General features: G+C 44.6%; 1 protein-coding gene across 1 annotated transcript in view; it reads right to left on the reverse strand.

Moving 5' to 3' along the window:
* The window catches only part of KIF5B (kinesin family member 5B), a 195,222-nt gene that overhangs the window by 59,911 nt on the left and 120,706 nt on the right, over positions 1 to 14,605 (reverse strand). Inside the window, exons 17-19 of the mRNA XM_033931498.1 lie at positions 11,270 to 11,387; positions 2,610 to 2,671; positions 2,409 to 2,518 (exon numbers count right to left, since the gene is read on the reverse strand). Of these exons, the coding sequence (XP_033787389.1) occupies positions 2,409 to 2,518; positions 2,610 to 2,671; positions 11,270 to 11,387 (290 nt within the window). The remainder of the gene's footprint in view (positions 1 to 2,408; positions 2,519 to 2,609; positions 2,672 to 11,269; positions 11,388 to 14,605) is intronic.

Genomic DNA, 14,605 nt, shown 5'->3' on the forward strand with positions numbered 1-14,605 from the left:
TGCTCACTCGTAAGATTTAAGGAATTGACCAGAACATTGTTCATCCTTGCCTGTCAGATATGTGACCATGAGAAACATTTTGTGAGAAATGATCTATTATTGCATTCTGACAGTCTCCCAACGCATTTGTGGCTGTATATCAAAGATTTCCAGAAAGTTTTTCTAAGCTGAAAAAGCTTATATTGCATGGGCTCCACTAGATTATACCTAAATCACAAAACCAAAATATCTACTGAGAGTCAAATACACAATATAGAATGCTGAGCTAGACTACTTCTAAATTGTTTTATATATATATATATATATATATATATATATATATTTTTTTTTTAACTACAAAAAGAAACCTCAGAAGACTGATAACCACTCTTCTCTTAGGTTATCCATTTTCAGTCACTGGTTTTAAAAACTTCTATCTCTTTTTTTAAAATTTTTATATTACATAACGTTCTGTTTTACTAAATATTCTTCTATTTTCAAATATTATACATCCAAATCAGAAAAATATTTAGTAAAATAAATAATTTGTTTATAATTTTAAAATAATTTAATTTAAGGTGAGGGAGGTTTATTTTAAGCCAGAGACAGAACAATGAATAACCTAAGAGAAGGGAAGATTAGGTTCTTACCTTGATAATCTTCTTTCCACTTTAAAGAAGCAGGAGTCTTGACTAATGAGCTATTCTCCTTTACCCACAGTTTTTCAGCTCTGCCTCCTTGTGTCTGTGGGCAGTGTCCCATCTCCTCAGTTCATACTAAATCAGATGATCACCCCTAAAAGAGGAGACATAACAAGGAGGGCACAAGGAACACCCTGACCCAGTTAAGTCTTTTCTACTCTGCAACAAAGACAAATAATTAATTAATTAAACCCCATGAAACTTAAAATAAACAATGTGGAACCAAACAAGCCACCTGAGTGCAACCAGCACTAACATTTATACAGCTGTTATAGGCTCTCCCACAGACTTTAGTGAGCTACTGCATCACCTATTGTACTTTCTTGACAGCCGAATAAACTCATCTTTATGCTCTCTTGGCTCCTCCAAAGTAAGTATTTTTAGACACACGTGCATGTCTGAGATAGGAAGCAGGCTAAATAGGCATCCCGCTGTTTTTGTTTTTTGTGTTTATTCTGCACATGTGCCCATTGCTATCACCAGCGATAGGTACATGCAAATTTAGCGAATCTTCACTACTCTATGCCAACCTCATTTGCATGAGCATTTTTTTGGAGAATGACTCGCTTTTTAAAAATTGCTACCAGCCATCGCTTTTTAATGCTGGTTTTTTTGAGAATCTAGGCCAGTGGTTCTTAACCTTGTTGGAGGTACTGAACCCCACCAGTTTCATATGTGTGTTCACCGAACCCTTCTTTATTCCCTTAGTTTTGCCAGAGCTAGACTAGAATTACTCAACTTGGCATTGCAAATCATGCAATTAGGACGCTGACTCCCATCACGTTCCGTTATACATGTGAATCCATATTGTACATATTCGTCCGACCATTTTCGTATTTTGCTCGACATAGTTAGTAAGGGATTAAAATATTAAGATAGGTATCACACGACGCACCATCACAACAGTTACAATACTACTACTGTGCGCATCAAATCCCCTGCAGCACAGATAGGCCAAGCGATGTTGCGTGATCACCTGCAGCCAATTATGGACAAGCGGGGCTTATCATCACGAATCATAAGCACTTCGGTCACGTTCAATCATCTATCAGTTAAATCACAAATTTTGATCAGGAATTGATTGATGTATATAAGGCGTTAGTTACAGATTGATAGATCAAGAAACCGAGTACACGATCAGTCTTGATCAAAATCACTGAATAACTGATAGATGATTGAACGTGACCGAAGCGTTATATGAGTTGGAGATGTGTTTTGACCTCCGCTGAACCCGCGAGACTGACTCACCGAACCCCTGGGGTTCGGTGGAACCCAGGTTAAGAACCACTGATCTAGGCTTAAGATTTTTTGCTGTTTTGTGCTGCTAAGGGTGGTTTTGGGTGGGGGGGAGGTGAAGAGATATAGTTTTACAACCTTGCCAAGGATGATGACTGTCATGTTCAGTTTTTGTTCATACTTACTTTGCATTATCATCAATAAAAGATTGTTAAGACTTAAAATAATTTACAGATTAGTAGTAACAGGTTAGAATTTTACATCTGAGCTTTTTCAGAACTCTGAAAAAGAAACCATCTAGTCTTAGTGACCTGTTTCTCCATGGTTTAACAATTTGCTCTGCTACATCTTCTAAATTTACAGTGACTTGTTCCAAATCAGATAAAGTGAATGCGCAGAAAAGGCTCTAAGTGAAAAGCATGGTGGAAAAATAACTTTTCAACAAGACAATTAGAACCACTGATACCAAATTTTAAATAAGAATGAACTTACTCTTGCAGCTCAGTAATAACTTTCTCCTTGGCATCAATCTCATCTCGCAAATTGCTAATTTGTTTCTGATGGACTTCACGGTGACTTTGAATTTGTTGCTCTACAGCATGCTATGGAATACAAACATGTTGATTTTCTTGAAATTAATATATGAGTAAAATAAGTGTGCTAAGCTGGAACAAAGCAGCCAAAAGACCTCACCTTGACTTCATTTGCTGTTTGCACTTTATTCAAATGCTCCTTCTCCATTTCATGGACTTTCTCTAGAATGGGAGAAAAACAAAACAATCTTTGAGCAGAAGGTTAGCATTTTATAGGCATTATATTTAAATTCTCTGTTCCACAAAGTACTATTAAACAGCAAAGGAAGGAAGACCAAATGGCAGCTGGAATAGTTAACGAGTGAGGTGAAAGAAGCTATTAGTTAAAAGAAGGTGGAAGAAGGATCAGCCTGAAAATAATTGTAAACAGCACAAGGAATAGCAAGTCAAAAGCATGGTGCAAATAAGGAAGGCAAATAGAGTTTGAAAAGAAGATTGCATTGGAAGCAAAAACAGAGAACACAATTTTTTTTTTAGGTATATTAAAAGCAAGAAGCCAGGAAAAGAAACTGTTGGACCGCTAGGCAACTGAGGGGTAAAAGGGGCCCTCAGGGAAGACAAGACCATAGCGGAGAGATTAAATGAATTCTTTGCTTCAATCTTCACTGAGGAAGATATGGGGGAGATACTGGTGCCAATTTTTGAAAATGGTTCCAAAGGAGATCTGGAAAATTTTAGATTAGTGAGTCTGCCGTTAGTTCCGGGCAAAATGGCAGAGACTACTATAAAAAAACAAAATGACAGAACATATACATGAGCATGCATTAATGAGATAAAGCCAACATGGATTTAGTCAAGAGAAATCTTGCCTCATCAATCTATTGCATTTCTTTGAAGGGGTGAATGAACATGTGGACAACGATGAGCCGGTTGATATCGTGCATTTGGAGTTTCAAGTGCATTTGACAAAGTACCTCATGAAAGACTTCTGAGAAAATTAGAAAGTCATGGGATAGGAGGTAATGTCCTATTATGAATTAAGAACTGGTTGAAAGGCAGAAAACAGAGTAGGTTTAAATGGTCAGTGGAGAAGGGTAAATAGTGGGGATCCCCAGGGTTCTGTGCTGGGACTGCTGATTTTTAACATATTTATCAATGATCTAGACATGGGAATATCTAGTGAGATAATTAAATTTGTTGATGACACAAAGTTGTTCAAAATTGTTAAATCGCAAGAGGATTCTGAAAAATTGCAAGAGGACCTTGTGAGACTGGGCATCAAAATGGCAGATGATGTTTAATGTGGGCAACTGCAAAAAGCAGTTACTTACCGTAACAGGTGTTATCCAGGGACAGAAGGCAACTTTTCCAAATATGGGTGATGTCATCCGACGGAGCCCCGATGCGGACGCCTCACAAGCAGACTTGCTTAAAGAAACTAGAAGTTTCGAGTCGCTCACACAGTGCATGCACGAGTGCCTTCCCGCCCATCACAGGGCGCATCTCCTCAGTTCAGATAGCTAGCAGAGAAGCCAACCAGGGGAGGTGGGTGGGTTGTGAGAATAGCTGCCTGCTGTCCCTGGATAACACCTATTACGGTAACTGTGCTTTATCCCAGGACAAGCAGGCAGGTATTCTCACATATGGGTGACCTCCAAGCTAACCAGAATGGGATGGTGGGAGTGTTGGCAATTTAGGAGAATAAATTTTGTAATACTGTTTGGCCAAACTATCCATCCCGTCTGGAGAAAGTATCCAGACAATAGTGAGAAGTGAAGGTATGAACCGAGGACCAAGTAGCAGCCTTGCAGATTTCCTCAATAGGTGTAGATCTGAGGAAAGCTACTGAAGCTGCCATTGCTCTGACTTTATGGGCTGTGACTTTACTGTGAAGTGGTAATCCAGCCTGGGCATAGCAGAAAGAGATACAAGCCGCCATACAGTTGGAGATGGTGCGTTTAGAAATTGGATGTCCCAACTTATTTGGATCGGAGACAAAAAGTTGAGGAGCAGTTCTGTGTGGTTTGGTGCGTTCCAAGTAGAAGGCCAAAGCACGTTTACAGTCCAGAGCATGAAGAGCTGATTCTCCAGGGTGAGAATGAGGCTTTGGAAAAAACACTGGAAGTACGATGGATTGGTTGAGATGAAATTCTGAGTACGAAGAACCACCTTGTCATGATAGAACACAGTGAATGGTGAGATACTTCAGATGAGCCTTATCAATTGGTTCAAATGGAGGCTTCATGAGTTGAGAAAGGACAACATTGAGGTCCCAAACCACAGGAGGCGGTTTGAGAGGAGGTTTATAGGATTAGGTAACACATTGACGAAATGGGTTGGGAGCTGGCTTGGAGGTAGGCTCCAAAGGGTGGTGGTGAACGGCACCCCCTCCGAAATGACGGAGGTGATTAGTGGAGTACCACAGGGCTCAGTCTTGGGCCCAATCCTATTCAACATCTTTATAAGAGACTTGGCAGAAGGGCTTCGAGGTAAAATAACATTATTCGCCGATGACGCCAAACTGAGTAATGTAGTGGGCAAATGCACAACAGACGAAGATTCAGTGCCCGACAACATGATGCACGACCTACTCCTACTGGAGCGATGGTCTAGGACATGGCAACTCAACTTCAATGCCAAAAAATGCAAAGTTATGCACCTGGGCAGCCAGAATCCATGCAAGTCTTATACCCTTAATGGCGAGATCCTAGCAAAAACGGTAGCAGAACGAGACTTGGGGGTAATCGTCAGTGAGGACATGAAGTCTGCCAATCAAGTGGAGCAGGCTTCGTCCAAGGCAAGACAAATCATGGGCTGCATATGAAGGGGTTTCGTCAGTCGTAAGGCGGAAGTCATTATGCCATTGTATAGATCCATGGTGAGGCCCCACCTGGAATACTGTGTGCAATTCTGGAGGCCGCATTATCGCAAGGATGTGCTGAGACTGGAGTCGGTGCAAAGAATGGCCACCCAGATGGTCTCGGGACTCAAGGATCTACCATACGAAAAACGGCTTGACAAATTACAGCTATACTCGCTCGAGGAGCGCAGAGAGAGGGGGGACATGATCGAGACGTTCAAGTATCTTACGGGCCGCATCGAGGCGGAGGAAGATATCTTCTTTTTCAAGGGTCCCACGACAACAAGAGGGCATCCGTTGAAAATCAGGGGCGGGAAACTACGAGGTGACACCAGGAAATTCTTTTTCACTGAAAGAGTGGTTGATCGCTGGAATAGTCTTCCACTACAGGTGATTGAGGCCAGCAGCGTGCTTGATTTTAAGGCCAAATGGGATCGGCACATGGGATCTCTTCACAGGGCAAAGGTAGGGGAGGGACATTAAGGTGGGCAGACTAGATGGGCCGTGGGCCCTTATCTGCCGTCTATTTCTATGTTTCTATGTTTGACATTGAAAAGTCCTTTCATGAATCTGGATGAGTAGAGAGGGGTTTCCCTTCAATAGGCTGATGAAAAGCCACAATTGCACTGAGATGGACTCGGAGAGATGTAGACTTGAGGCCAGAATTGGATAAGTGCAAGAGATAGTTCAAAACAGAAGATAAGGAGGAATGCTGAGGTTCCTTGTGATGAGAAAAACACAATATAGACAATCTAGTCCATTTTTGGTGATAGCATTGTCTAGTGGTAGGCTTCCTAGAAGCTTCTAAAACATCTCTTACAGATTGAGAAAACTGAAGAGGAATTATGTTGAGAGGTACCAAGCTGTCAGGTGTAGAGACTGCAGTTAGGGATGAAGCAGAGATCCTTGACTCTGTGTAAGCAGAGAAGGAAAAACTGGTAGAAGGTATGGCTCCCTGCTGCTGAGTTGAAGTAGAAGGGAGTACCAAGGTTGTCTCGGCCACCGAGGAGCGATTAGAATCATGGTGGCATGATCATTCTTCAACTTGACCAGAGTCTTGAGAATGAGAGGGAATGGAGGGAATGCGTAGAGGAAGAGATTCGTCCATTCCAGAAGAAAAGCATCTGCCTCGAAGCGGTGAGGAGAGTATATCCTGGAGCAGAACTGAGCCAGTTTGTAGTTGTGGGGAGCTGCAAAGAGGTCTATTTGAGGCATTCCCCACTGTGAGAAAATGTAATGAAGAGGGGAGGAATGGAGAGTCTATTCGTGAGGTTGCAGGAGACGACTCAAGTTGTCCGCCAAGCAATTCTGTGCCCCTTGAATGTAGACAGCTTTGAGGAAGATGTTGTGATGGATTGCCCAGTCCCAAACTTCCAGAGCTTCTTGACAAAGGGAGGCAGACCCTGTCCCTCCCTATTTGTTGACTTAATACATGGTGACTTGGTTGTCCGTGCGAATGAGGACTACTGTGTCATGAAGGAGATGTTGAAAAGCATGGAGAGCTTTGAGGATCGCTCTGAGTTCCAACTGATTGATATGACACTGACGATCTGTACTGGTCCAGAGTATGGAGACCATCGAGATGAGCGCCCCAAGTGTAGGTGGAAGAGTCTGTCGTGAGGACCTTCTGATGAGGGGGCGTTTGAAAAAGCAAGCCTCTGGAAAGATTGGAAGAGAGCATCCACCAACGGAGAGACTTCTTTAAAGAAGGAGTGACTGTGATGTGTCGAGAAAGAGTATCGCAAACCTGCGTCCACTGAAGAATTCTGAGGTAAAGTCTGGCAAAAGGAGTCACGTGTACTGCGGAGGCCATGTGACCCAGAAGTACCATCATGTGCTTCGCTGAGATGGAAGAGCGGGAAGACACTGTGTGACAGAGTTGAAGAGCTTCCAGACGTTGTTGTGGAAGGAATGCTCTGAGTTAGACAGTGTCCAGAACAGCTCCAATGAATTGTAGATTCTGAGAGGGCTGAAGTTGAGATTTGAGAAAGTTGATTTCTAATCCCAAACTTTGTAGGAACCAGGTAGTCTGTTGGGTCACTACAATAACCCCTTGAGATGTGGAATCTTTGATAAGCCAGTCATCTAGGTAGGGAAATACCTGAAGACCATGATTCCGTAGAGCTGCCGCTACCACTACCAGGCACTTGGTGAACACTCTGGGAGACGAGGCCAGACCGAAGGGTAGAACTCTGTATTGGTAATACAGATTCCCCACCCGAAATCTGAGGTATTGACGGGAGGCCGGATGGATGGGAATATGAGTGTAGGCCTCCTTGAGATCCGGAGAGCATAACCAGTCATTCTGCTTGAGAAGAGGATAAAGAGATGCCAGAGATAACATTAAAAATTTTTCTTTGACTAGAAATTTGTTGAGAGCCCTGAGATCCAGAATGGGTCGCAGATTGCCCGTCTTCTTCAGAACAAGGAAGTAACGGGAGTAAAACCCCCTGTTCTGCTGTTCCAGGGGAACTGGTTCGATGGCATGGAGATGAAGCAGAGCTTGAGCTTCCTGAAGAAGAAGGGCGGTCTGGGATGGATTTGAAGGATACTCTCTTGGAGGAAGCTCTGGAGGAACCTGAGTGAAATGAAGAGCGTATCCTTCCCTGATGATGGTAAGCACCCAGATGTCGGATGTAATTATTGTCCATCTGTTGTAAAAATGATGGAGACGACCTCCTATAGGAGTCTGCAGAATGCCCAGGCTGGATTAGAGTAACAAGCTTCGGTCCCATATTAGTGAGGAACTGAATGAATTGCTTCTCTAACATGGTCTGGAAAGAAGCCGGTAAGGATGAATCCGGCTGGAGGTTCCACAGAGGCAGTGGAAATGTGCTTTGACTTGGAAGTCTTAGGCACCTTAAGCACCACCGCTGGAACTTTCTGCTGAGCTATCTGACCAGAGGATACAGGGGAAGATACAGCAGACTTCGTCAAGGAAAGAGCCGCTGCAAACGAAGAAGGTCTGATGAAGCTCAAGGTCGAAGCAGTAAAGGCAGGAGGACCCTCGGTCGAAGGCGAGATTGAGGTCGGCTTCGGAGTCGAGGAAGTGGTCGAATCCATTCCGAAGAGCTTCTTCACTGAAAGTAGACGACATTTAAGGGCTCGAGGTTGAAGAATAGCACAGTGCTCGCACGACTTCTGGTGATGGTCTGGCCCAAGGTACTTGAGGCACCTACTGTGTCGGTCCGTGAGAGAAATCGCACGTTGACACTGGCTACACTTCTTGAAGCCTGTTGCTGGCTGGGATATAGGAGGAAAAAGAGCCGCCGCAAAGTCAAAGCCCCTGGGCTGCGGCTGAGCGGCCTGCCCCGGCAGCCGAACGGAAGAAATAAATTAAAAAAAAAAAACTAGAAATAAAAGAAATACAGCGATTCGTGAAGAAAAAGAAGACAAACCGCGGTGAGAGAAGGCACAAAGTAAGTAAGTTGAATGCAGAGAGTCAAAGAGGGACTTCTCGGCTCCACGGAAAACTGAGAACTGAGGAGACGCGCCCTGTGCTGGGCGGGAAGGCACTCGTGCATACGCAGTGCGGCTGACTCGAAACTTCTAGTTTCTACAAGCAAGTCTACTTGCGAGGCTTCTGCATTGGGGGCTCCGTTGATGACGTCACCCATATGTGAGAATTGGCTGTCTGCTTGTCCTGGGATAATAGAAAGGTTATCCTGAAAGCTTTGAAGAGCATATTGAATTGCTCTGAGTTCTAATAGGTTGATGTGGAATGTTTTTTCTTGAACTGACCAACAACTTTGTGTGTGAAGACCATCCAGGTGGGCTTCCAAAACATATATGGATGCATCTGTGGTGACTTCGCAGTGTTCCCTCTAAGGTGAGTGCATGAGCGATCGCTCACTATTTTCAGTGGCGTCGCTCATGCTTCTTCTGGTGTCGCTCACTCGAGCGGAGGTGAGAGGAAGCGGCGGCGGTTGCGGTCTGCCCTGCTCGCCTAAGATGCAGCAGCGGTGGCTTCTTTCATGATCCCCGCAATCAGTGGCGTATTAAGTGGGGGAAGGTCCGCCCCTTGTTCTCATTGGTGTAACGCCGGCCCTGCAGCTCCGGACTTCCCCACACCTGGCCTTAGTGAGATATATGCTGCCTGCTTGTCCTAGGATATTTCTTTACTCAGCGTGTAATTAAATTCAGAATTTGTTGTGGTAAAATCAGTTAACATTTTGAGCCAATCAGGGCCTTCAGACCCTCTCACATTGCATCCCAAGATGTATTGGGAGGGGAAAGCCCCGTCATTTGCAGCACACAGCCTTGTAGGCAGGAGGAAGTGAGCTGCCGTTTTCTCATCCAAAGGTATGGGGGTCTAGGGATGTGGAAGGAGGGCTCAGGAATGTTGGGGGGAGATGAGTGTGTGTGGGGGGAGGTTGGGATACCAGGGGGATACCAGGGGAAGTCTGGGATACCAGGGGAATGTGAGGGATGTAAGGGGGAGGTCTGGGGATGTCAGGGGGTGGGGTAAACAGCTCCAAGGCTCAGCTGATCCTGGTAGGGGGAATCCCCATCAGCTGAGCTGCCAGGAATCCCTTAAACTGGCTCAGCTGATGGGGATTCTTTCTGCTGCGATCAGACAAGGTAGTTGGTGAGTACATCTACAAAACTTGCTGTTGGATGGTTTTCATGTGGACGTTTTTAATTTTGAAAATGGGCAATAAAGGTAGACGTCCTAAGGACCAAAACTTATACCTTGCTCATTTTCAAAAATAAAAGATAGATATTTGGCAGTTTTGAAAATGGACATTTTTCCTACTGGGTTTGTGGACATCTTGCATAAAACGTCCAACCTCAGATTTAGGCACACTTTTGATATATGCCCCTCCACATTTATAATTGTTTGCTCAAGTTTATAGAATTACGGGGAAAACACCACAAATTACACACACACACACACACATATATATCAGTACAATAGATAATACAATTTCAGGATCTTTATCATAAAAATGACAACAATAAAAAAAGACCTAAATTCCTTCCCAAGCTCTTATAATTCATAGTGTTTTGTGTATGTTTATTTAGAGGAGAATAAGAAATCCCAGGCTGAGTCAGTAGCCCAAGACCAGTATCCCAATTGGTAACAGAAGCTAATCTGGGTTACTTGGAAATAGTCTGCAGATCTCAATAGGAAAAGTCCAATGCATACAGGAAAATTTTTATAACCAGTGCCTAAACTTAGGCGTCAGTAGGCGCCCTGCCAATGCCTAAGTTGACTGAAAAATCGCGTCAGAAATGGCAAAAATTGGCAGATTGAAGTGCCTACTGATGCCTAAATAAAAGGCAGCTAGCATTGCAGCTATGTAGCTGCTTTAGGCCAAGGCATGCCAAATTAGGAGTGGCCAACACCAGAAGTAGCGTTAGGCGGACTAAAGCAGCTACATAGTCACAATTCACGGCTAATCTTGGCCTACATTTCAGCTACCTATCTATGCCGCCGCGGGATCCTAAAGTCAGCCATGAACTGATTGCAGCAGGGGAAGTTATTCCCGATCAGCTGAGGCGGCAGTGCTCCCTGAAGCCATGGCTGTGATCAGTTCATGGCTGAACAGCAGCAGCAGGGGACCCCTCAACATCGGCAGGAGAGATGCCCACTCCCTCCTGCTGGAACTCCCAAACCCCCCATCGAAGTCCTGGGAAGGAGGGATGCCCACTCCCTTCTGCTTGCAGCCCCCCCAACCCATGACCCCCCAAATGCTCATACCCCCAAACCCGCACCCCCCCAAAATGCCTCCCAAACCCATGACCCCCCAAAACACCGATACTCCCACCAAAGCAAGGATTTTTATGAATATGTGGTACTAAATGAAACAAATGTGTTTTATATGGAAACACATCAAGTTAAGCAATTTAAAACAGCCGAGTGTCAATCAATTATGCTCATTTTAAATTCTCTAGTCAAATAACAAAAGTCAATAACAAATAACAAAAACTGTATGAATAATTGAACAAAACTCTACCCTGTGCCCGAAGCTTGACTAGTTCTTCATTCAGAGAATCCACAGACTCTTCAAGTTGCCTTTTCTTCTGCTCCACATTTTGGAGGTATTCTGTCAGCGACTTAATCTTTGCTTCATGCTTTGAGTCAAAAACACAATATATGTGTAAGAAAGTAAAATTTCCAATCACACGTTAATTTGGGAAGATGATTTATTATCCTCTTCCCCCCAACAAGATAAATGTGGTAAAACAATTAAGAGGCCCGTTTACTAAGCATCATTAAAAAGTGGCTTGTGCTATTATTTATTCATTAATATACTGCTTATAACCTAAGCTGTTTACATTGAATAGTAATCAGGTTTTTTTCCCTATAGGCCCCAACAGATTCATAATCTAGCTACAGTATCTGGGGCAATGCAGGGTTAAGTGATTTTCCCAGGGTAACAAGGAGTAGAACTGGGATCGAATCCGTAACCTCAAGGTGCTGAGGGAGCAGCTCTAACCACTAAGCCACTCTCCTACGCCCATCCTAGCAAGGGACTTTTTCACATACTGAGACAACTTTTTCCATTTTTGCATGTGGCCATTAATGTGTGAACACTTACCGACAGTGGCGTAGCCAGGGTGGGAGGCACCTGGGGTGAGGGAACCCCCTGCCCTCTTCTTCACCCCTTCCTTCCCCTCCATGTGCCCCCCCTTCCCTTCCCCCTTTAACTTCCACAGCGTGAGCAGCATCTACAACTTGCTGCTTTCGCCAGCCTCGGCTCTCTCTTGTCACTTCCTGGTCTAGGTCAGTGCAAGCAGCAGGTTGGAGCTGCCTCTCGTACCAGCAAAGACTAAAGATATGGGGGGTGGGGGCAGGGAGGATGCACATGTGGAGTGGAGGGGTGGGAAGCAGCGGGGGGCAGAGGGGAGATGGTGCCCAGGCGGTCCACCCCATCCCCTCTTACTACACCACTGCTTACCGACACCTATTTTGTTGGAGATAAGGGCTCATCATGCGCTAATCGGTTAGCATGTGGCAATGTAGCTGCGCTAACCAATTAGCACAGAACATATGTACTCTCCACCCATAGACCTATCCCAACGTGCACATGCAAAAACTATTGCAGGACACCTGAGCACGTCTAGCATTAGTGCTTACTGTAGCTTAGTAAAAGGACCTCTTAATAGTTAATAATAATCCCAAAGAAGATATCAAAAAGAAAAAAGTGCAATAGCCCAATAAAAATTAAATGAAAAAAATCCAGCAAAAATGGTACAGATACTATACTATACAGATCTTATATCCTGCAATTTTTCAACAAGGTTTCAATGTGGCTAACAAAAAATTTTGTACAGCATTTACAGCAGGAACAAGGCATGAGAGATTAGTAGAAACATCTTTACTGGCAAGAGTCATAAAAGGAAAACAGATGTGTCTTAAGTGTCTTCCGGAAGCGGAAGTACGTAGAAAAGATGGGAGTTTATTCCAAATGAATGGAGCTTGGAATTCGAAAGTGGAATCGAATATCTTTTTTCAGTGGACTTGTTGAGGGAAAGGGAAACGGATCTTGAAACATTATGTCAATCTTGAGTTGAGGAAGGAGGGTGTGATCTTGAAGTTTTATGGTGAGCCCATAGGAGTTTTCACCATTTATGGCTTTGTGAATCATGTAGGTCATCTTGAATTGCATTCGTTTCTTGATTGATAAACAATATAATTCTTTCAGTAGTGGAATAATAATAATAATAACTTTATGTTTTGTATACCACCATAATCTTGCGACTTCTAGGCGGTTCACAGTGAAGAGAGCTGTGCAATCAGCAAATTACAGCGTACAAATAGGGAAGATGTAACTGAGCAATCAGTGATTACAGAGTACAAATTAGTAAGAAAGGAGAAATTAGGTTCTTACCTGCTAATTTACTTTCTTTTAGCTTCTCCAGACCAGTAGAGGTTAACTTTACGAATGGGTATATATCTAATCATGACCAGCAGGTGGAGACTGAAAACAAAACTTTGGGACAGTATATACTATCCTCCCTTCTCTATTTCGCTCAGTCTGCCGAATAGCCAAGCAGAACCAAGAACTGGAAAACAGGAAGAAAACAATACTCCGAACAGGAGTAACAAATAACATACCCAAATGCTGTTGGAAAATGCAGAGGAGAAATACCCGAAGGAAAATGTCCCCACAGCTCGCCAGCTAAGCCAGCCGAGCCACAGCCGCTGTTCTTTAATTCTCCCCGGCCCTAGAAAAATACTAGAACCCGCAGCAAAAAACAAAAACTGCCCGCGAAAACAGCCCCAACAACAACAACAACAACAGACAGGGTGGGGACCTCTACTGGTCTGGAGAAGCTAAAAGAAAGTAAATTAGCAGGTAAGAACCTAATTTCTCCTTCTTTAGCACTCTCCAGACCAGTAGAGGTTAACTTTACGAATGGGACGTACCAAAGCAGTCCCTCTCACGGGCGGGACCCCCGAAGGGCCGATACCAGAACACGCTCACCGAACACCGCGTCCCGACGCGCCTGAACATCTACCCGATAATGTCTAACAAATGAATGCAAGGAGGACCAAACCGCAGCCTTACAAATATCCACCGGAGGCACGAGCGACGACTCAGCCCAAGAAGCCGCCTGACCCCGAGTGGAATGAGCCTTGAGAAACTCCGGAACAGGCTGCTGTTTCAGAAGATAAGCGGAAGCAATCGTCTCCTTGATCCAGCGCGCAATAGTAGCCTTAGAAGCGCCAGCTCCCCGACGAGGACCAGCCAGGAGGACAAAGAGATGATCGGACTTCCGGAATTCCTGGGTCCGCTGCACATAAGAGCGAAGGACCCGACCGACATCCAACTTGCGCAGCTGCCGTTGCTCAGAAGAGCCCTCCCGACCACCCAAGACCGGGAGAACCACCGATTGATTGACATGAAAAGGAGAAACAACCTTCGGCAGAAAGGAAGGAACAGGCCGCAAGACGACCCGCTCCCTAGAAAACTCCAAGAAGGGAGCCCTACAAGAGAAAGCCTGCAGCTCAGAAACACGCCTAGCAGAAGTAATGGCCACCAAAAAGACCGCCTTCAAAGTAAGGTCCTTCAAAGAACAGTTGTTCAAGGGCTCGAAAGGCGGGCGCCCCAAAACAGAGAGAACCAGATTAAGATCCCAAGAGGGAACCGAGGGCCGTAGGGGAGGCCTAAGCAACTTGGCCGCCCGCAGAAACCGAATCCCATCAGGAAGAGCCGATAAACGCTGACCTGACACCAACCCTCGAAAGGCCGACAGGGCCGCAAGATGAACCCGGAGAGAAGACCAAGCCAGGCCTCTATCCAGGCCATCCTGCAAGAACTCTAGAATGTTAGGCAGAGAAGCGC

The sequence above is a fragment of the Geotrypetes seraphini genome, chromosome 2 (assembly GCF_902459505.1).
Source record: "Geotrypetes seraphini chromosome 2, aGeoSer1.1, whole genome shotgun sequence".
In the NCBI taxonomy this organism is placed as follows: domain Eukaryota; kingdom Metazoa; phylum Chordata; class Amphibia; order Gymnophiona; family Dermophiidae; genus Geotrypetes; species Geotrypetes seraphini.